This window comes from Vipera ursinii (genome assembly GCF_947247035.1).
Source record: "Vipera ursinii genome assembly, chromosome: 7".
Classification (NCBI taxonomy): domain Eukaryota; kingdom Metazoa; phylum Chordata; class Lepidosauria; order Squamata; family Viperidae; genus Vipera; species Vipera ursinii.
The window spans coordinates 18,516,943-18,537,876 of NC_139521.1; the positions used below are offsets into that span (position 1 = coordinate 18,516,943).

General features: G+C 41.8%; 1 protein-coding gene across 3 annotated transcripts in view; it reads right to left on the reverse strand.

Moving 5' to 3' along the window:
• Positions 1-20,934, reverse strand: part of LOC310642935 (uncharacterized protein) — a 100,377-nt gene that overhangs the window by 49,049 nt on the left and 30,394 nt on the right. For all 3 annotated transcript variants that reach the window (XM_083366915.1, XM_083366914.1, XM_083366916.1), the window contains 2 exons: positions 5,590-5,654; positions 4,513-4,619 (listed from right to left, as the gene is read on the reverse strand). In XM_083366915.1, coding sequence (XP_083223041.1) covers positions 4,513-4,619; positions 5,590-5,654 — 172 coding nt within the window. The remainder of the gene's footprint in view (positions 1-4,512; positions 4,620-5,589; positions 5,655-20,934) is intronic.

Below are 20,934 nucleotides of genomic sequence, written 5' to 3' on the forward strand. Positions count from 1 at the left end.
TATTTTATCCTACCTCACATTATATCACAACACTGGAACACATATAATAAAACCATAAGTAAAAACATCAATCAGCAAGAACCAATCTAGTGTTCTGGTTAAAGCAGGGGATTCAAACTCGCAACGTCATGTGACATGTCGTGACTTATTGTGACTTTTTTCCCATTGTCGGCAATGGGGTGGGTGTGGTTTCGGCATGACGCATCAGGCTCGTGGGCCGGCAGTTTGACACCCCTGGGTTAAAGACACCAAGCCATAAACCAGAAGACTGTGATTTCCAGAACTCTTTTTATAAGCTTTGGTTAATATACCAAAAGCATTCCTTTCTGGAAGACAATTACCATAAAATTATGGTGCATGAACTTGTAACAATGTAATGTTTCATTTGAGGTTAGTCCTTGGAGCAATACAAAAGACTACAGATAATCCCTGAGTTACGAATGTTCAATTAAGTTTAAGTTTATTGAATTTATATACCCTTTTCCCGTAGGACTCAGGGCAGTTTACAAAGTGTTTAAAAACATCAATACAATACAAGAGTTAAAAACAGTTAAAATAATTAAATTTGATCCCTGAAAAACACACAAAAAACCCCCCAACTCTCAGCCTGGGCCGGAAAGCTCAGAGCCAGGTTTTCAGGTCCCGGCGGAATGACCGAAGGTCGGGGGCAGTCCTAAGCTCCACGGGCAGCTGGTTCCAGAAGGCCCTCCCCCTGGGTGTTATCCGCCGGTAGTCTTTTACAGGTGGCACCCTGAGAAGACCCTCCCTGTGGGAGCGCACAGGACGAAGGGAACTTGATGCCGGCAGCAGGTGTTCCCTCAGATATCCCGGACCCAAGCCATTTTGGGTCACCAGCACCTTGAATCTCACCCGGAGGGCAACCGGAAGCCAATGCAGCTCACGGAGAAGAGGTGTAACATGGGAGTATCGGGAGACCCCCATCACAACTCGCGCAGCAGCATTCTGCACCAGCTGAAGCCTCCAGAAAGGAGTGGGGTTTGTGGGGAGGAGGAGGGCAATGGGGCGATGATGTAGGCAGCAATGGTGTTATTTTGGTAATGGTTTGATCTCCAAATGTCAACAAGACATTGATAATCTGAGGAAAATAGGACAAGCAAATCCTACTGATGATGTTACCTAACTTTCAGAAACTAAGTTGAAACAAGCTTGGGGAGCCAGCCGCTGCCAAAATCTAAATTCTGAACTACAGGTATTTTCTGTTATTTCAGTGATGATGTCATCCAGTTTGGGCCATGAAATGTCTGCAAGAAAACAGCCACACTCAGAGAGCCCCAGGACGCCTCAGAGATGAGGTCAACCCTGAGTTATTTGGGAGACAGTGCGATAGACGGTTTGGGTCCCCACCAGTTACTTTAACCATTCCCAGCTGGGTTTTTATTTTTCTTAAAATTTTCGATTGTATTCAAGGACTTTCAGAATATGCTCGCTAGTTTCTTGCATACTGCTGCAAAAGCAAGTTCTCATATACCAAGGAAAAGGCCTTGGCAACGAGGAAAAAACTCGCTCTCTTAAAAAGAGGCCTAGACTGCCATGTTAAAACTGTTAGTATCGCCTTTTAAAATGCCAATAATGGAGGCGACAAAGCCGCGAGGTTTTTCTTGGTTTGACCGAGCGTCTGAAGGGCAGGATGACTTCTCCACCACAGACGCCGAAAAAGGGGCCGCGGGTCCAGCAGCTCCATCCCTTCCACAAACGCCGCCTCAGAGCCAGCGATGGGGCAGTGTGAGGCTTTCCCCTCGAGGGAGAAAAAGCCAGCCGACCAAGGAGGATCCTGGCGGGAACCGTGTCGTCGGGGAAGCGCGGCCGCCTCAGCGCCTCCATTTCCCGCCTTTTCCGCCCCCCCTCCAGCGCTGCTCTGGAGTTCGGGGCCGGCGCGGCCTTGAGGCGGCAGCCGCCCGCGGGAGAACAGAAGGGGGGCGGGGTGGTGTCACCGGCACCAGCAGGCCAAGAATTCAGGAAAGCTCGAGGAGCGCTAAGGGTCTTCCGGAGACGGGGTGGAAAGTGGGGCAGAAAGGCAGCTGGGTTCGGGCGAACAAGGGAGGAAGGAGCCAGCCGGGCAGTTACATGATGAGCGCCCCCTAGTGCTTACAAGCAAGTTTCAAAATTACAAATGTTGGTGCACCATGGCAGTCGTTCACCCTTATGAGTGACTGCAGTGCACGCAACATTCACCCTAGTTATTCCCTCCCTCCTCACCCCCACCCGGTTCTCCCTGTGCACCAGGCCTTCAATACTCACCCTGCAAAGATCAAGATCCTTCACTTTCTTGGCTGCTCCAGGCATTCAGTGCATCCACAAAGAATACAGGCCTAAAGTAACGCAAGATCACATGAGATCAGTGGGGCGAGATCTCACGCTACTGATCTCATGGTACTTTAGGCCTTTGTTCTCTGCAACAGAGAATAGCTGAACTGAACTGAAGCTGCGGGATGCTTCCACGTGCCTCCGGAGGCTGGGTCGGGGCATTGGAGGCCTTTTCCAGGCCGCTCCCACCCGGATCTGAGGTCAGGTAGCCCTCCAAAGGCTCGTTTCCAGGTGGTAGCAGCCTGGAAAAGGCCTCCAATGCCCAGATTGGACATCTGGTGGGCTGTGGAAGTGTCCCCTGGCTTCAGATCCAGGCAGCAGTGGCCTGGAAAAGGCCTGCAGAGCCCAGATCGGACCGTGTGGGGACCACAGAACCGTCCCCTGGCTTCAGATCCAGGCATTAGCAGGAATCGTGGCAGAGAGGAGACAGATGTTTTCCAGGTGAGTTCGGCGTGGCAGGAAGGGAGGGGGAAGCATGAGGTATCTTAGTGGGACAGGAGGCCTTGGGGACTTGTTCCATCACTAGGCCCTCCATGGCCTTCCCCACCCTGAGATACCTCATGTTCACTAAACAAGCCCTGTGTATCTTAACGAGCAAGGGAGTGATCTCGTTCGAGATACGAGATTCACTCTACAAGTTTTCAAGTTACGAGTGGACTAGGCAGGCTTCATTACACTCATAACTCGAGGACTACCTGTATTTTACATCTTTACTTAAAGCACTAAACTGACTACTACCAATTCATTTATTGCCAAAATACAAAGAGCTTGTCTTTACTTGTAAAAGGCCTACATAGCTTATGATAAGTCTACTGTATTTGACAGAATATCTCCTTGTAGATGTCATCTAAAGAGCTTTCAGCTACAATTACTGCAAATTCATTTAGTGGTGGTATGAAATAAAGCCTTTTCTGTTGCTAATTCTGGTCTTTAAATTGTAGAAAATGAGGGCTTAGGTTTTTGAAAGACCCTTAAATACTCTTTTTGTCTTAAGTTTTTATAGTTGCTTTGTTAATTTTATTTATTCATTTTATTTATTTTAATTGATTAATTGTTTTAATTTTGATTTTAGATCACCTTTTAATTGTAAATTATGAAAGATAAATAATAAAAGAGTGACTAAATTTGGTTGAGTTTGTCGTTCATTTTTTTAAGGTGTTTACTACTGCATGAATTGTCGGGATTCAAACACTTCCTCATCATCGGACTTTTTTAAAACTATAGTTGGAAAAAAAAGAGATTAAAAAAATGCTGGAAACTAAGCCAGATTTTTACCATTTTGTCTAATTGCAGGGAACAAACATATTGACACTGTTTACAAGAAATCCAGGAACACATTTATTTAGGATTGAAAACCATTATGTTTGAAACCACTCTTTCAACAACATTTATGGATGATGATAGACAACAGTGTGTAATTTATAACACAATAACTGTTGGTAATATGGGGCTGCCCTTGAGGACCACTCGGAGGCTTCAACTGGTGCAGAATGCGGCCGTGCAAGTTGTGATGGGGGTTTCCCGATTCTCCCATGTAACACCTCTACTCCATGAGCTGCATTGGCTTCCGGTTGCCCTCCGGGTGAGTTTCAAGGTGCTGGTGCTTACCTATAAAGCCCTAAATGGCTTGGGTCCGGGATATTTGAGGGAACACCTGCTGCCAGCATCAAGTTCCCTTCGTCCAGCGTGCTCGCACAGGGAGGGTCCCTCAGGGTGCCACCGGTAAAAGATTGCCGGCGGATAACACCCAGGGGGAGGGCCTTCTCTGTGGGTGCGCCTGCCCTCTGGAACCAGCTGCCTGTGGAGCTCAGGACTGCCCCTGACCTGCGTTCATTCCGCCGGGACCTGAAGACTTGGCTCTTTGAGCTCTCTGGCCCAGGCTGAGAATTTTAACTGGGGTTCTATTTTCAGGGATACTTTAATCTTTTTAATTGTCTTTTAACTTTTATATTTTGTATTGGTATGATTTTAAAATGCCCTGTAAACCGCCCTGAGTCCTTTGGGAAAGGGCGGTATATAAATCTAATAAAATAAAATAAATAAATAAATAATATATAACTTGAAACATTAGGTATATATGACATTGTTCATCATTTGAAATAATTATATTTTAGTACCCTGACCAAATAATAATTTACTAGTGTATAACAAATCAGTTGGGAAATGTACTATGCATTAGCATCTAACCTTTCCAAAATACTTTCAGCTATTCTTTTTCCTTTTTCTATTGCTCTTGGTCCTCCAATTGGGCAGCAAGCTGTAGCTCTGAATCCATCAAGATAAGTGGCATTTACCTGGGGAAATAGTTGCAAAAGATTTACAATTAATTAAATAATCTCTGATTAGAAATATAAAAATTCAATTTTATGTTTATGAAATTTATCAAATAATCACAGTCTATCTTATCATAGTAATAACAATAAACTATAACTGATAGAATCATTGAAAATTATGTTGTCAGTGTGCCAATGGTTAAAACCTAAGCTTATTTATGGAACTAATAAAAAGCTTATTATATTATTCTTGTAAAACCAGCCTCCACAGAAGTCAAGAGCCAAGACCTTTAATTTTAATAATAACAACTGTAGGGACCCCCAAGGGGAGGATCAAAAAAGGGAAGATAGTGGCTATGGTTACATGACTAAAGCCGCAGTCATTTTTTGATGTTTGGGAACAGGACTTTGATTGCAAGTACACATTCTGCCAATGGTCCTGCACATATACTGGCATTTGCAAACAATTCTGTTGCTTCACAGATGTTTCATTTATTTTTATAAACATTCAATATAAATTTTATTGTTCTGCTAATGAAGTATTACTTTTATTCCATATACTCTGTATTTCAAAGAAAATATCTTTCAGAATAACAGGGTTGGAAGGGACCTTGGAGGTCTTCTAGTCCAGGGGTCCCTAACCCCAGTCCAAGGACCGGTATCGGTCTGTAACCCATTGAGGACTGGACCGCACAAGTGGCAGGTGAGCATGCAAAGCTCCATTTGCATATGCACAGTATTAGGTTGCCTGCGCAAAACCATCGCTTCTCCCCTGCCGCCACTGCTGCCAGTCTGTGGAACCAGAAATGTTGGGGATTGCTGTTCTAGTTCAACCCCCTGTTTAAACTATATAAAGTTTTCTAACTTTAAATCAGAAGTATTTTTTATATATATATGACAAAATTACACTTGAAATTTTCATGTTATAATAGTTTTGTATTGTCTCCAAATTAACTCTAATTTATATAATTGAAAAGCAATGAAAAAGAACCTTGTAAAATGGTGAAGGAGGCAATCCTTTGGCTCCCTGAACTTTCACTACACCACCGTCAATGCCTAAAAATAATGTTTAAGAATTCAGGATTATTTATAATTAAATGGAAAAAATATCAAATCAAAATTTCTGTTTACGGGGTTGAGCAATAGATATAACCAGATAAAATCAAACAGTTAAAAGAGAAGAGAAAGGGTTGGATTACTCTAAACACCAGTGTGAAGTCAGCTTCCCTTCTCAGAACCTCAGAAGTAAGGCCAGGCATACCACAATAGTAATGGGAGACTTTAAGTACTCTGATATCAACTGGGAGATAAATTCTGCAGCAAATGGGAGATTGAACAGATTCCTAACCAATCTAGCTAACAACTTTGTCATCCAAAAAGTAGAGGAGGGAACCAGAAGAAAAGCTATACTGGACTTACCGTATTTTTCGGACCATAAGACATACCGGACCATAAGACGCACCCAGTTTTTAGAGCAGGAAAACAAGAAAAAAATCTTTCTCCTCTCTCTCTCTCCCTCTCTCTCTTTCTCTACCTCCCTCTCCCATTGTCCCTTCCTTCCTTCCTTCCAGTTGCCATTAAATGGATTGGACTTCAGGCAATGCTGAGCGTTACTCGAAATACTTTACATGGGTTATTGTTTGAATTATCCTTCAGTAATCCCGCAAGATGGGGTACCAGCAACTCTTTATTTTGCATCCCAGAGAAATACGAGAGAGGATTGCAGTGGGGGTCTTATAGAGACAAAAACTATGGCTGGGCTGCTAACACGTTTATAAGCAAGCATAGCTTGTGGTTTGTCACCATTGCAGATGTAACCTGAGAATTTTCACTTTGTCTGGAATTAAAGAAACAAAACAAAACCATGGATCCCTTTTTAAAGTTCACTTGGTTGACGGCTTCCTTCCATACTCTTCCCAGCAGAGAAAAGAACATGAAACTTAGCTAACTAGATTAGGGACAGTTTGGGAACTTTTTACCAGTCAGGCCCAACTTACTGAGGCTCATTTGTTTTGCTTGTCACTTAAAACAAACTTGTGGCTCCTTGTGATGTGCAGACTTCCTTCTCTCTGAATTGCAGTTCCAGATTGTTTACCAGATGTTAAATGTGATCTCTTCTCAGAAATGCAGCTGGCCCTCTGTTTGCTTTCACTCGTTTTCCCACTGAAAATCTGAGCCACTCACCTTGCTGGTCTTTGTGCAATAGGAAATGGTCCGTGTGTGAAACGGAGTGAGGGAGATTGCCAGAAATGTGAATCGGCTGATCTCGCGCTCCTGCAAACTCCCTCGCTCAGTTTCAGCTTCCCTTGCTAAAAGAGAAAGCAGGCTGAAACGAGGCAGATTGCAGCAGCGCGAGATCAGCCGATTCGCATTCCTGGCAATCTGCCTCTTTCGGTTTCAGCCTGCTTTCTCTTGTAGCAAGGGAAGCTGAAACCGAGCGAGGGAGAGTGCAGGAGCGTGAGATCGGCGTTTCTCAGCACGTGCCGATTCGTGCTCCTGGCAATCTCCCTTACTTTCCACTTGCGGAGGTTGGGGCTGGCCATATGGATCAACTTCGGACCATAAGACACACCCTCGTTTTCCCCCCACTTTTGGGAAAAACGTGCGTCTTATGGTCCAAAAAATACGCTAATTCTTACTAACAGAGAAGAAATGATAGAGGGAGTTGAAGTTACTGAACTTTAGGTGAGTGACCACGTCGTACTGGAATTCAGTATAATGCAAACACAAGTAACAGAACATAATCCAACTAGTGTCTTAAATTTTAAAAAAGCTGATTTTAACAAACTCCGAGAGAGCCTAAGCAAAATTCCATGGATGAAAATCCTAAAGGGGAAAAGAACTCAAGAAGTGTGTGATTTCCATCTTCAAAAAAAGGGGGAAAAACAGACTCAGGAAACTACAAACCAATCAGCCTAACAGTATCTGGGAACATACTGGAAAAAATAATGAAAAAAAAACAGATCTGCGAACATCTAGAAATAAAGTTATAACTAAAAGCCAGCATGGGTTTGTTAAAACAGATCATGCCAAATCCATTTATTTCATTCTTTGACAAAGTGACTAAATTAATAGACAAGCGAAATGCTGTGGACATAGTAGACTTCAGCAAGGCATTTGACAAAGCAGACCACAACTTACTTCTTGGTAAGCTAGAAGAATGTGGGATAGACAGCATCACCACCAGATGGATTTGTAACTATCTGACAAACTGTACTCAATGAGTCGTCCTTAATTGTACTACATTTAGGTGGAGGGAAGTAAGCAGAGGGGTACCACAAAGTTCCATCTTAGGCCCAGTACTCTTCAATATCTTCATAAATGACTTGGATGAGAGAATAGAAGGGGAACTTACCAAATTTGCAAATGATACTAAGTTGGCAGAAATACTCAACTCCCCAGAAGACAAGCTCAGGATCCAAAATGAAATTTAATGTAGAGAATAGCAAGGTTTCACACTTAGGCAGGAAAAACCAAAGATATAAGTACAGATTAGGTGAAACCTGGCTCAAAAACAGTACCTGTGAGAAGGACCTTGGAGTCCTAGTATACGATCACTTAAATGTGAGGCAGTAGAGTGCGGCAACAGCAAAAAAAAGCTAATACAATCCTTGCTTGTATAAAGAGGCATAGAATTAAAATCACGTGAAATATTAGTATTGCTTTATAAAGCCTTAGGCCACACCTGGAATACTGCATCCACTTTTGGTCACATTACAAAAAAGATGTTGAGACTTTGGATAGACTAAAAAGAAGAGCAACTAAGAAGAGCAACTAAAGGCCTGGAGACTAAAACATATGAAGAACGGTTACAGGATTTGGGAATGGCCAATCTAGAGAAAAGAAGGACTAGTTGGGGGGGGGGGGAGACATGATAGCAGTATTCCAGTATTTGAGAGGTTGCCACAAAGAGGAGGGGGTCAACTTATTTTCCAAACACTAGAAGGCAGGACAAGAAACAATGGATGGAAACAAATCAAGGAGAGAAGCAACCTGGAATTAAGGAGAAACCTCCTAATAGTGAGGACAATTAACCAGTGGAACAGCTTGCCCTCAGAAGTTGTGGGTGCTTCGTCGCTGGAGGCTTTTAAGAAGAGACTACACGGTCACTTGCCTGAAATGGCACAGGGTCTCCTGCTTGAGCAGGGGGTTGGAGTAAAAGACCTCCAAGGTCCCTTCCCGCTCTATTCTGATTGATTGATCTTTCAATCGCTATTATTATCTGGCAGGTAGGCTAAAATTCCTGTAGCTCCACAGACTTGCAATTGTGACTTTGAGGAAATTGAGACAATTAAACATGTCTTTTATTGTAACTTTGAAAGGATGTAATCCCTTTACTAGGTTCACCTGGGAGAATGGAAGATTTTTCATACCTATCTTTTGCTAAGTGAAACCACCTAGACAAATTTATTGCTGCAGCAATAATGAGGCAACAACTAACATCAAAGAATTAAATTGCAGTAATATGAACTCTACCTTCTTGGTGCTGACAATAATGCAGTAAAATGAATAAGAAATATGTTTATATTTCACATGTTTTATATTTCATATTTCAAATGAGACTTGTCATATATGAAGGATAGTTCTATACTGTATGTGGGGCTTAGTTATGAATGTGATCTCTACTTTTCTAGAATTTTGATTCAATCAGAGAACGTTGTATAGATGTTAGCCCCAAAACTTATTCTTCTGAAAATTTGAGGTCTCTTGTATACCTGTGCCAACAATTCTGCATCTTTGCTTTTCTGCAGCCCACTTCATCATCCATGAAAACATTTGAGATAGCATAATAACTGTGAGCATTAGGGGTATTTGAGGGAACACCTGCTGCCGGCATCAAACGCCCTTCGCCCAGTGCGCTCCCACAGGGAGGGTCTGCTCAGGGTCCCGCCGATAAGAGATTGCCGGCGGGTGACACCCAGGGATAGGGCCTTCTCAGTGGGGGCGCCTGCCCTCTGGAACCAGCTGCCGGTGGAGCTGAGGACTGCTCCCGACCTCCGATCATTCCGCTGGGGCCTGAAGACCTGGCTCTTTGAGCTCTCGGGCCCAGGCTGAGGAGACATTCATTTTAATTGGGGTTTTTAATAGTACAGGGTTGATTTAATATTTTTTAAATTGGGTTTTAACTTTTGTATGGTTGATTTTTAACTCCCTGTAAACCGCCCTGAGTCCTCAGGGAAAGGGCGGTATATAAATGCAATAAAATAAATAAATAAATAAATAAATAAATAAATAAATAAACACCCATGGAATTACCACAATAAATCTAATTTTCCTTATTTTTGTACATGATACATACATCCAATTGAGTAGTGTATAATAATATGATTAAAGGCATAAATAAACAGCAACCAAAGCAAATAAATCCAAAGGCAAACCAAGTAGAAAATAAATAATCTAGTCGCCATAAAATTACTTAACTGTAAAATTAAACAATAAACATATATTCAAACAAAATAGTTTTATTGTCCCTGCAGAAGGTCAGAGAAGAGAGCATTAGGGATGCTCCTGTAACAGATTTCCATAATGTAGAAGCCATTACAAAAGAGGTTTGCCTTGGATCCATGTACTTTTGACTTCTTACACAATTGGCTCCGGAAAGGATTCTCTTCCAAACACAATTCTCACGCAGACCTTGTTAAAAACACACATTCCAGCAAATGAACTTTTAATATAGAACTTTTTTAAACTTGGTTCTTAACTTTTGTATTTTTGGTTTTTAATTACCCTGTAAACCGCCCTGAGTCCTTCGGGAAAGGGCGGTATATAAATGTAATAATAAATAAATAAATAAATAAATAAATAAATAAATAAATAAATAAATAAATAATGCGCTTTAACTCTCTTTTAACATAACTACAAACAACGTACTAATAACAATATTCCACTAAAATCTACTCATAAGCTAAATGGTACTTTTTAGTCCCATATTTGTTTTGAATATACCGTAATTTATCCATCTCCTCCAAACTGAAATATATCTTTCCTGTGAATGATCCTTCAGATAAGCAGAAATCTTAGACATTTCTGCAAGATTCGAAACTTTAAACACCCATTCTTCTACAGTGGGCAAACTATCCTTCTTCTAATATTGTCCCACCAGTAACCGTGCTGCCATTATCATGTTCAACATCAAGTTAGTTTCTTTAACATCGCAATCTACAACAATGCCCAATAAAAACAATTGCGGGGAAAACTTTATCTTTCTCTTAAAAATCTTTTGAATGTTCTACCAAATTTTAATCCAAAAAGCTTTTATATTTAAACATACTGGCATTTAAAAGCTTAAATGTAAAAAATTTATAAAATATATATTTTATAAATTTTTTACATTTAAGCATTTAAATGCCAGTATCTACTCTGAATAAAATATAAACAAAATAAAAAAATTATAAAATCACACTTCAATTTAATAGGATTACATCACATCAACTTTCTGAAATTTAGTTTTAAGTACATGCATGTGCAGTGCAATTGCACCCTTAAAATTCTACTTAGCTCAAATATGCCTTTGCTTTTAAGAGAATTTTGGTTACAGTCATGTTACAAAATGAATCACTCTTAAAATACTAAAAAAGCATCAGTAAATTCACCCAAATGCTTTATCTAATCCTGCCATATGAACTATTTACTAAAGTAAACAATTAAAGTAGAAAGGCCTGCAGTCCTTTTTCTGGAGTACATGTCACAGCACTTATATCTAAAGATATTTCAGAAATCTGTCTACTTTCCATCTGTTAAATTTCTAGTAGAATAACTAACTGAAAGTTCATGTGAAAGTTCATTTGGAGTTCAAATGTGTCATGCTGGGCCATTTACAAGTTAGAAGTTCATTTGAAGGTTAAAATATTTTAATTCTTATTTTTTAAAATACACTGTTTAAATGCAGATACTGCTTAATGAAGCAAGTTTGGCAACTAAAGCACATTTTTTAGAAAATGTTTAGGTTAGTTTTATGTTCTTTGAATCCTTGCCCAATAGGACTGATATCATGAAAGGAGTATACTAAAAGTCTCTTACTTAGTATCATTATTGCTTCACTGACCAAAGGCAGCATACATCCAGTAAAACCTTAAGTTTCTTAAGTTATTCAATGGATAGCCCGCCTTTCTGCTCTGTTGAGGGCATAATGGAGGAACATTTTAAAACTGTATGCAAAAGATTTAAAACTAATGTTAAGATGTATTAATAATTAAAACTTTGGCAAAAGAGATATATCAGGTTTTTAAATTCAGAAATGTTAGGCAAAAGGCAATCACTTTGCAATTATAAAGCAATAAAATGTGCAAATAAATAATAGCTATTAAAGATGACAGATCTTTTCAAATCTGTTTCTATCAATGTCAGAAAATAATATAATTCTGATTTATTTTCTTTTATCAAACTCCTTTCCCACTATCATTTTGAACATATATTGTTTAGGTATGGCTCGGCCAGCCCTGGAGAATGATGGTTTCCAGATCTCTAGATAGGTTTCTCACTTGATGCCTGCAGAAGCCATTACTGTATCATCTCTCTCCATTCCATGCATTAAGTTACTGCACATTAGAGGTCATTAAACTTCATTTAAAACATGTAATAAATATGCAATAATCTTGGTATAATTCATATACTTCATATTTCTGATAACTAATTATGAATGCATTGCATGTCTATCTATTTGGAGTTCAGAATTTAACTGTAAGGTCCAGCCTCAGCTAATACTCCCAAGAAAGCAGAACTCTTGAAACTGGCATTGTTTCAACAGGAACCTTTTTTGAGAGATAGTGAAAGCAAAAAGGCTAGGCAAGATCTGAATAATTCCCAAGTGAAACATTACATTAAACCCCTCTCTTCAGAACCTCTCCCAAGTGCCCAAATGCACAGTCTGTGCTCAGCCAATCCACAAGTGTGATGTTGTTATGGGAACTGGAAAATGAAAGAGTGATAAGGCGCTTTCCCCAGGCACTGCATCCTCTTCTCAGCAGAGCAGAGATAAGGTAGATGGCTCCAGGCACATTTCTCCCCCCTTTCACACCAAAAGTGATACATCAAAGTTTGAAAGAAAAAAGCAAAATAAATACATCCCAGAGCCCACAACCACTCCCCTCCCAACAGAAGAAAGGCCTCCCCACTCACAACACAATGACAGCACCCTGAAAATAATTTGAAAGAGAACTCCACCTGGAGAAATACAAAATAACAAAATGAAAGAGAATTCACAGATTACTTGGTATCAAAACATTTGAGTAACCTAGGGGCTCTAAGATGTTTCTTGTGAACCCATTAGTTCTGGGATGTGGAGAGGTCTTTCCAGGCCACCAAATACCAGGTGGCTCCATGGTGTTTGCATGAGTCTAGGATTTCCTTAATCTCAAAGTGTTGCTCACCTCTATCATGATGGGTTGTGATGTTGGGGAAGTGACTGGGCGTAAGGATGACGTTATCTCAGGTTTTAGCAGACTGCAATGGAATACAGGGTGGATTTGCCTTAAGGCCTTGGGAAGCTCCAACTCCACTGTGACTAGGTTTATAATGTGTTTGATTGGGAAGGGTCCCACAAATTTTCGCCCTAACTTTTTGGAGGGTGGAAGTGATATGCACGTTCTGAGGTTTTGCTGGTAAAAAATACAGGAAACCAGAAGTTGCCTTCAAGTTTTACGCTTTTATTCAGCTGAACAAAAGACAGGCTCCTCTAAATGAGAGCAGCCCCAAAAGAGAAGAAATCCTTGTATTTATTCTTTCTGGTTACATAAGGAAGCCATCCAGCAAAGCTGACACACATACGATAAAAGATTTCACCCAGTAAGTCTGGCATACTGTAGATAAGAGAGCAGAAGTAACAAACATGTTCCCTTTTGGGTGTTTCCCTAAAGATATTGTATGTTCTTGGGTGGGTTAGGACATTGTGTGTTTTCCTTGCTGGCTTTTCATGACCCTGCATCCAGGACTTTTCAAGAGCCCAAAGACAGTAGGGCCATCTGTACATTCACAATTGATATTTCCTAAACTACCCCCTAATCCTGGGTCAACAGAAGGGATTGCAGGAACCTGGTAGACAAGTATACGCTGTCCCCAATGTGGAATGGTTTAGGTTCTATTCTCTTTTTACCTACTTGAGCCTTATATGCTGCTCTAGCCTCATTGTCAGAACCCATATCTTAACAGGCCCCTTCTTCCTTTCCAACCCAAACCTCATTTTCTTCTTTCTGGGTTCTTCCATACTCCCGGAGGGGAGGGTGGAGTGCTTGTGGGTTATTGCCTTGACTTCCTCTATTGCTACAATGTAACACTTTGCTGTTTCTGAATATTTCTTCTGTGAACTTTCTCTCCCCTTGTTGTCAGCTAGTAAGGGTGGGGGAGAAAGGAATCCAACTGGTTTATTTCCGAGTTCACAAGGGAAGGTGTGAAGAGCCATCAAAACATTGCTGCAGCCTGTAGACAGTCTGATGTTATCTCCTTTTTCCCACAACGGACTTAACACCTGGGGATTGGCCCATTCGAACTGACCAGATGAATTATGGGGTAGGGTTTGCTTGGGACACTTTTAACCTATTGATCTGAGTGGGAAACCCTCAGATCCTGTCTATTATGACTGCTATCAACTTCTAATAAAAGCTCCTTTTGGAAGAAACTGATTTCACAAGTTCTACTTTCTTAGGATTGGGTATTGAAGTGGGCCCTGACACTCATCAAGAGCTTTTCTAACAATTGGCCAAGTATTTTGCAGTTGATTCATCCATTCTTTAAGGGAAGGAATGGTGGGTTCATTCATTGGCAGTTCAGGCATTGAGTTGAACTCTTGTCCTGTGGCCAGTGATGAACCCAATGCTAGAGTGCACAGCAGTATTACAAGCCACTTTGGCAAATGGCAGGTCAGTCCAATTGTTGATAGTTGATGAAGCATCATAGGTACTGTTCCAGTACAGAATTCATTCATTCTGTCCCACCATTTGTTTGAAGATGGTGACTAGAACTCAGGCCCTGTCCATTCCCAGGAGATCCAAAAATGCTCTCAGAACTCAAATGTAAATTGGACCCCTTTGTCTGAAATTATGCGATGTGGGGCCTCATGTAGTTGGTAGACATAGTGGAGGAACAATTTTGCTAGAGTCTTTACTCTTGGGATCTTTTGACAAGTAATGAAATGGACCTGCTTTGAAAACAGATCGGTCACCACTCAAATAACGGTGTTTCCCATGCTTTCTGGCAATTCTACAATAAAGTCTATAGAAATCTCTCTCCAGGGTGCTGAAGGTTTTGCAACTCGCTGCAGAAGGCCAGGTATTTCCCTGTCTTTGTTTTTCTGCTGCACAGGTAGGGCAGTTGGCCACATAAGCCTCAATATCCTTTTTGATAGAAGGCCACCAGAATTGCCTCTTTAACAAGTGTAAGTTCTTTATGAACCCAAAATGTCCCACCACCTTCAAGTCATGACAGGTCTGCATAGTCTTTAGCCTCTGGCTGGCTGGGACGTATAGCTTCCCTCCTACCCATGCCAGCCCTTCCTGCATGGAGCAAAGGTTCTTGTGACTAATGAACCATTCGTCCATTTTCAGGACTTGGTTAAAGGCCAGGGTGATAGTGTTCTCTAATGGTGGGGTGCCTTTTGATTGCATCCTAGTGATTATTGGGGCTGCTAGCTGCTGCACTGGGAATAGAGGCTTAACTATTTTGGCCTTTACACTGTTGTATTGTGGTAGCCTGGATAGGGCGTCTGCCAGGAAGTTTTTTTTCCCCCAGGTAAATAGCAGATGGTAAAATTGAAGTGCTGGAAGTGTTGCTCCTGCTGTGCCTGCTTGGGGAACAGTTTCCTCTGGGTTTTCAATGCTTCTAGGTTTTGGTGGCCAGTCAAAACCTGGAAAGGGATTTTGCTTCCTTCTAAAAAAAATGCCTCCAAATGAGAAGGGCCCACCTCACTACATAGGCTTCCTTCTCCCATAACACCAAGCATTGTTCAGTTTCAGTCAATGTTTTTGAAGTGTATGCACAGGGCTGCAATTGGCCTTTTTCATTTTCCTGGAGCAGTACCTCACCTAAAGCCACATCGATAGCATCAGCCTGAATGAAAAACGGTCTCTCTGGGTCTGGGTGTCTCAGGACCGGCTCCGTAGAAAAAAGTCTTTTCAGCTTTTTGAATATGGCTTGGCATTCCATAATCCACTTTAGTGGCTGGCTAGGTTTTGGCTTGTTTCCCTGCTTGGTTTTAATAAGTTCCTAATGGGGAGTGCAATTTGCACAAAGGAGGGAATGAACTGCCTATATAAATTGGCAAAACCCAAGAAGCTTTGCAATTGCTTCCTGGTGCGTGGGGTTTCCCATTCTAAAACAGCACACACTTTCTCTGGGTCCATCTCCACCCCCTCATGAGAGATCCAGTAGCCTAGGTAGTCAATCTTCTCTTTGTGCAATTTGCACTTTGAAAGTTTGGCATATAGTTTGGCAGCATGGAGTTAATTCAGGACCGCTCTGACCAGTTTTACGTGCTCCACTTTCATCTCAGTGTATATTAATATATCGTCCAGGTATACCGAAACTCCCTTATCGAGATGCTCAGGTAACACTTCATTGATCAGTTGCATAAATATTACAGGGGCTCCTTGTAAACCAAAAGGGAGCACTATAAATTGGAAGCAGCCCAGAGGGCAGTTAAAAGCATTTTCCATTTGTCTCTCTCTCTCTAATTCTGACTCAGTAATAAGCCTCCAGTAAGTCCAGTTTAGAAAATACTTTTCCCTTGGAAAGGTGGGTCAACATGTCTTTCATGAGGGGCAAGAGGTACACATTCTCCATTCCCACTGAGTTCAGACCCCTATAATCCTTGCACAGTTGAAGAGATCCACTTTTCTTCTCCCGGAACAACACTGGGGCTGCCACCCAGGGTCAAGCCAGCTAGATGAAACCTCGAGCCAAGTTTTTATCTATGAACTGGCACAGTTCATCTAACTCCCTGGAAGTCATGGAGTACTGTTTAGGCTTTGGAAGTTTAGCTACTGGTACAATTTTAGTGGCACAGTCTGTGGGGCGGTGAGGGGGAATTCATCTGAATCCCTCTCGCTGAATACTTCAGCCAAATTGTGGTAGTCCTTAGGTATGTCTCTCAGTGACTTGCTCCTTGTGGCCCCCGTTGTTTCTTGGTTTGGCTCTCTTTTTACTTTGTTGTAGCTGGTAGGCAGGGCTTTCTGTTCCTTTGGGAACCTTAACCACCTGTCCCACCTGTTCACTCGCAGGTTTCACTTTTTCAGCCATGCGAGTCATAGAAGAAGGGGCCATTCATGCCAGGTGTCACTATAAAGGTTAACATCTTGGAGTGGCTTCCCATGGTTAAAACCATGGATTCAGTGGCAAAGGTGGCCGGGACACCTACAGTGGTGGACCCATCTAGCAGCAGAACATAAATGGGAATATTAATAATAATAATAACAACAATAATAATAAAGTTGGAAAGGTTCTTGGAGGTCATCTAGTCCAACCCCATGGTCAGGAGGAAACCCTACCATTTCAGACAAATGGCTGTCCAGTCTCTTATTAGAAATTTCCAGTGTTGAAGCATTCACAGTTTGTGGAACAGCTTGTTCCACTGATTAATTGTTCTAACTGTCAGGAAATTTCTCCTTAGTTCTAGGTTGCTTCTCTCTTTGATTAGCTTCTATCCGTTGCTTCTTATCTTGCCCTCACATGCTTTGGAGATTAGCTTGACTCTCTTCTTTGTGGCAGCCCCTGAGATATTGGAACACTGCTATTATGTCACCCCTCGCCCTTCTCTTCATTAAACTAGACATACTCAATTCCAACAATTGTTCCTTATATGTTTTAGCCTCCAGTCCCCTAATCATCTTTGTTGCTCTTCTCTGTACTCTTTCTAGAGTCTCAACATCTTTTTTACACCATGGTGACCAAAACTGGATGCAGTATTCCAAGTGTGGCCTTATCAAGGCATTGTAAACTGGTATTAACACTTCACGTGATCTTGATTCTATCCCTCTGTTAATGCAGCCTAGCACTGTGTTGGCTTTTTTGGCAGCTGCAGCAAACTGCTGGCTCATATTTAAGTGATTTGTCCACTAGGACTCTGAGATCCCTCTCACAGTTACTACTATTGAGTAAGGTACCACCTATACTATACCTGTGCATTTGGTTTTTTCTTGCCTAAATGTAGAACCTTACTTTTTTCACCATTGAATTTCATTTTGTTAGATAGTGCCCAATGTTCAAGTCTGTCAAGATCCTTCTGTATCTGAAGCCTATCTTCTGGAGTGTTGGCTATTCCTGCCAGCTTGATGTCATCTACAAATTTGATGAGTTCCCCATCTATCCCCTTATCCAAATCATTGATGAAGAAGATGAAGAGCACTGGCCTCAGAACAGAGCCCTGGGGTACCCCACTATATACTTCCCTCCATGTACGTAGATGCAGTTCCATTGTGGACCAAACGCTGAGTACGGCCAGTCAGCCAGCTACAAATCCATCTGGTGGTGATGCTGTTTAACCCAAATTTTTCTATCTTAGCAAATAGTTTTTTAATGTCCTTAGGCAGATCCTAGTTTTAGGGAGGAACGGAACTCTACAATCTCAGTGCTCTTCAGGGCCATGTCTTTAGGAAAGTCTTGGTCAGTTTTTCCCCAATGATCAATCTGCCTTCTTTGCGGAGCAATTTTGCGCGGCATTCCACAGCACGGTGGCCTTTCTTGCCACATTTGAAGCAGGCAATTGAGCATGGTGGAGCTGCTAGAGAGGTTTTGCTGTCTCCCTTTTCCTCTCTGGCAGGGACCGTCTCCACACTCTACTGGATCGGTGCTGGTTCTGAGCTTGGTTGATCTCAGTTTCTTTGGCCAAGATGCAGCAGTCATGGAGGCACATGGGGGCTCCTTGGGCGATGCAGGCATGGTATAGATCATCACTAAGCACTTCTTTGAAACAGCTCACCAGGATGTCTTCCGGCCAGTTGAGGCAGTACACCAGGTCCTGAAATTTTTTGGTGTATTCGGCTACTTGGCAGTGGCCTTACCTCACTATTTTAACATGCTCTCACAGCTTCCGATCAGCCAGGGGGTCTCTGAACACCACTCTAGTGCTGTCACAAAGCGGTTTTAGTTCTGGAGCTCTGATGCAGCTGGCTGCAGCACCTCCAGGCTAGGGTGATGACCTGGCTCTTTCACTGGGGAGCTCCCACCAATATTTCTGCATGTATGTGAGGATGTGGTTGAGAATAATCCCAACTGTTGCGGGTCCCTATCAAACTTTACACCCAGGGAGTGTGTCTTCCAGTCCGGTCATGGGGCTCCCCTTCCACTGGCTCCCTGGGCATTCACTCTGGCTGGTGCGACTTGAAGTGGAGTAGCTGGGGCGATTGTTGCCCTTTCTGCAGAAGCCACGGTGTCTGCTGAGGTTCCTGGAGTGGGGGACTCACTTCCCCTGCAGGCAGTTTCCTCCGCCGGCACCTCACACTTTTCCCTGAAGCCACCGGCTTCCTGCCCTTTCAGGTTCTAGAAGGCTTCCACCATCAAGTCTCTGGTGCATTTCAGGAAACAGTCAGCTTAATTTGGCTTTTTACCCACTTCATTGTCAGCGTAGAGTAGCTCCATCTCGTGTTTCCAATCCAGTTTCCTGTTGCCATGGGTGAGAGCAACCCTCTGGGTTGTTCCTTCTCAGTCCTGCTTTTTTCCCACACCAATGGACCATCTTGGCCTTGGGGGATCTTCCATGGTGGCTGCTTCCTGTGTCCACTCTGAGGGGTTCTCCTCATGGTGGGTTTTCAGGGAGGTTTCTGTCCAGCACTCAGCCTCCTCCTGTTTGCTGCCATCGTGGGACATTGTGTGCACAATCCCCACAGTAGGGCTGTAATCCCTCTAGGTTGACTACTTTGCAGATCTTGCCTAATGTAAGGTTCTGCCTCAGCTAATACTCACAAGAAAGCAGAACTCTTGAAACTGGCATTGTTTCAATAGGAACTTTTATTGAGAGTTAGTGAAAGCAGAAAGGCTAAGCAAGATCTAAATAATTCACATGCAAAATCTTACATTAAAACCCTCTCTTCAAAACCCCTCCCAGGTACCCAACTACCCTGTCCAAATCCAGCCAATCCATAGGTGTGAAGTTGTTATGGGACTTGACAGTTGAAGGAACAATAAAACTCTGTTCCTAGGCATTTATTGCTCCTTCAACTGGTAGTTGAAGAAGCAATAAAACTCTGCTCTTCTCAGCAGAGCAGAGATAAGGCAGATGGCCCCAGGGACATTCCTCCCCCCTTTCACACCCAAAGAGATACATCAAAGGTTGAAAGAACAAAGCAAATGAAACACATCCCAGAGCCCACAACTTCCCCCCTCCCAACAGAGGAAAAGCCTCCTCCTTCCCAACAGAATGGCAGTGCCCCAAAAATGATTTGAGGGGTCTGACAGTAACAGCATTTGGCTGACGTTAGCCGCTCTCAAAAAGCTGAACAGAAATGTAGTTGGTAAAAGCACCAGGAAATCTCTGGACTATAGGCTAGACTAGGTAATAGATAAAAAGGCCCATAAGAAGGAATAAAAAAAATATTTATATATTGTTTCCCCCTCAAAATTACCGAGTTCAAAGCCACCAATCTTGGGGGGAAAATTTATTTAACTTTTCAGTTAAGACTAACATTTTTTTCCATTTCCTTCCATTCCATTAACATTTGTATTGTATTATTCAGCTTAATTACATACTCGCAAGACCTCATTTTTACCAATAATGTGAAATGTGCAATGAGATTTTTTTCCAATGAAAGTTTTAAAAAATAAACTAAGAGTCAAGGTGAATAAGATGCCTCCAGTTTAAAGCTGATTTCATCATTCTTTTTAGCAAATCATAATGAGATGAAAATTACAATTGAAAGCTAGGTGGAAGTTAGATCAAAAGGTTGGCATCACAATTATAGATCAAAATTTAGTAAAACAAATTAGAGACTTAAATTGTGCACATATAAAGAGGATATATAATGCTTTAATTGAATTGGATTCGGAAACGGAATTAGTTAAAGATTGTATGATAAAGTGGGCACAAAATATTCAGGAACCAATTTCGTTGGACACTTGGGAGATAATTTGGGTCAGAAATGTTAAATTTACTCAGGCTCAAAATTTAAGAGAAAATTTTTACAAAATGTTTTATAGATGGCATCTGGATCCGAAGAAGTTGTCTAACATGTATCCTACCTTACAGTCTAAATGTTGGAGATGTGGTAGTTTAGAAGCCACCTATTTTCATATGTGGTGGCCTTGTAGAAATATAAAAGCTTTTTGGATTAAAATTTGGTGGAACATTCAAAAGATTTTTAAGAGAAAGATAAAGTTTTCTCCGCAATTGTTTTTATTGGGTATTGTTGTAGAT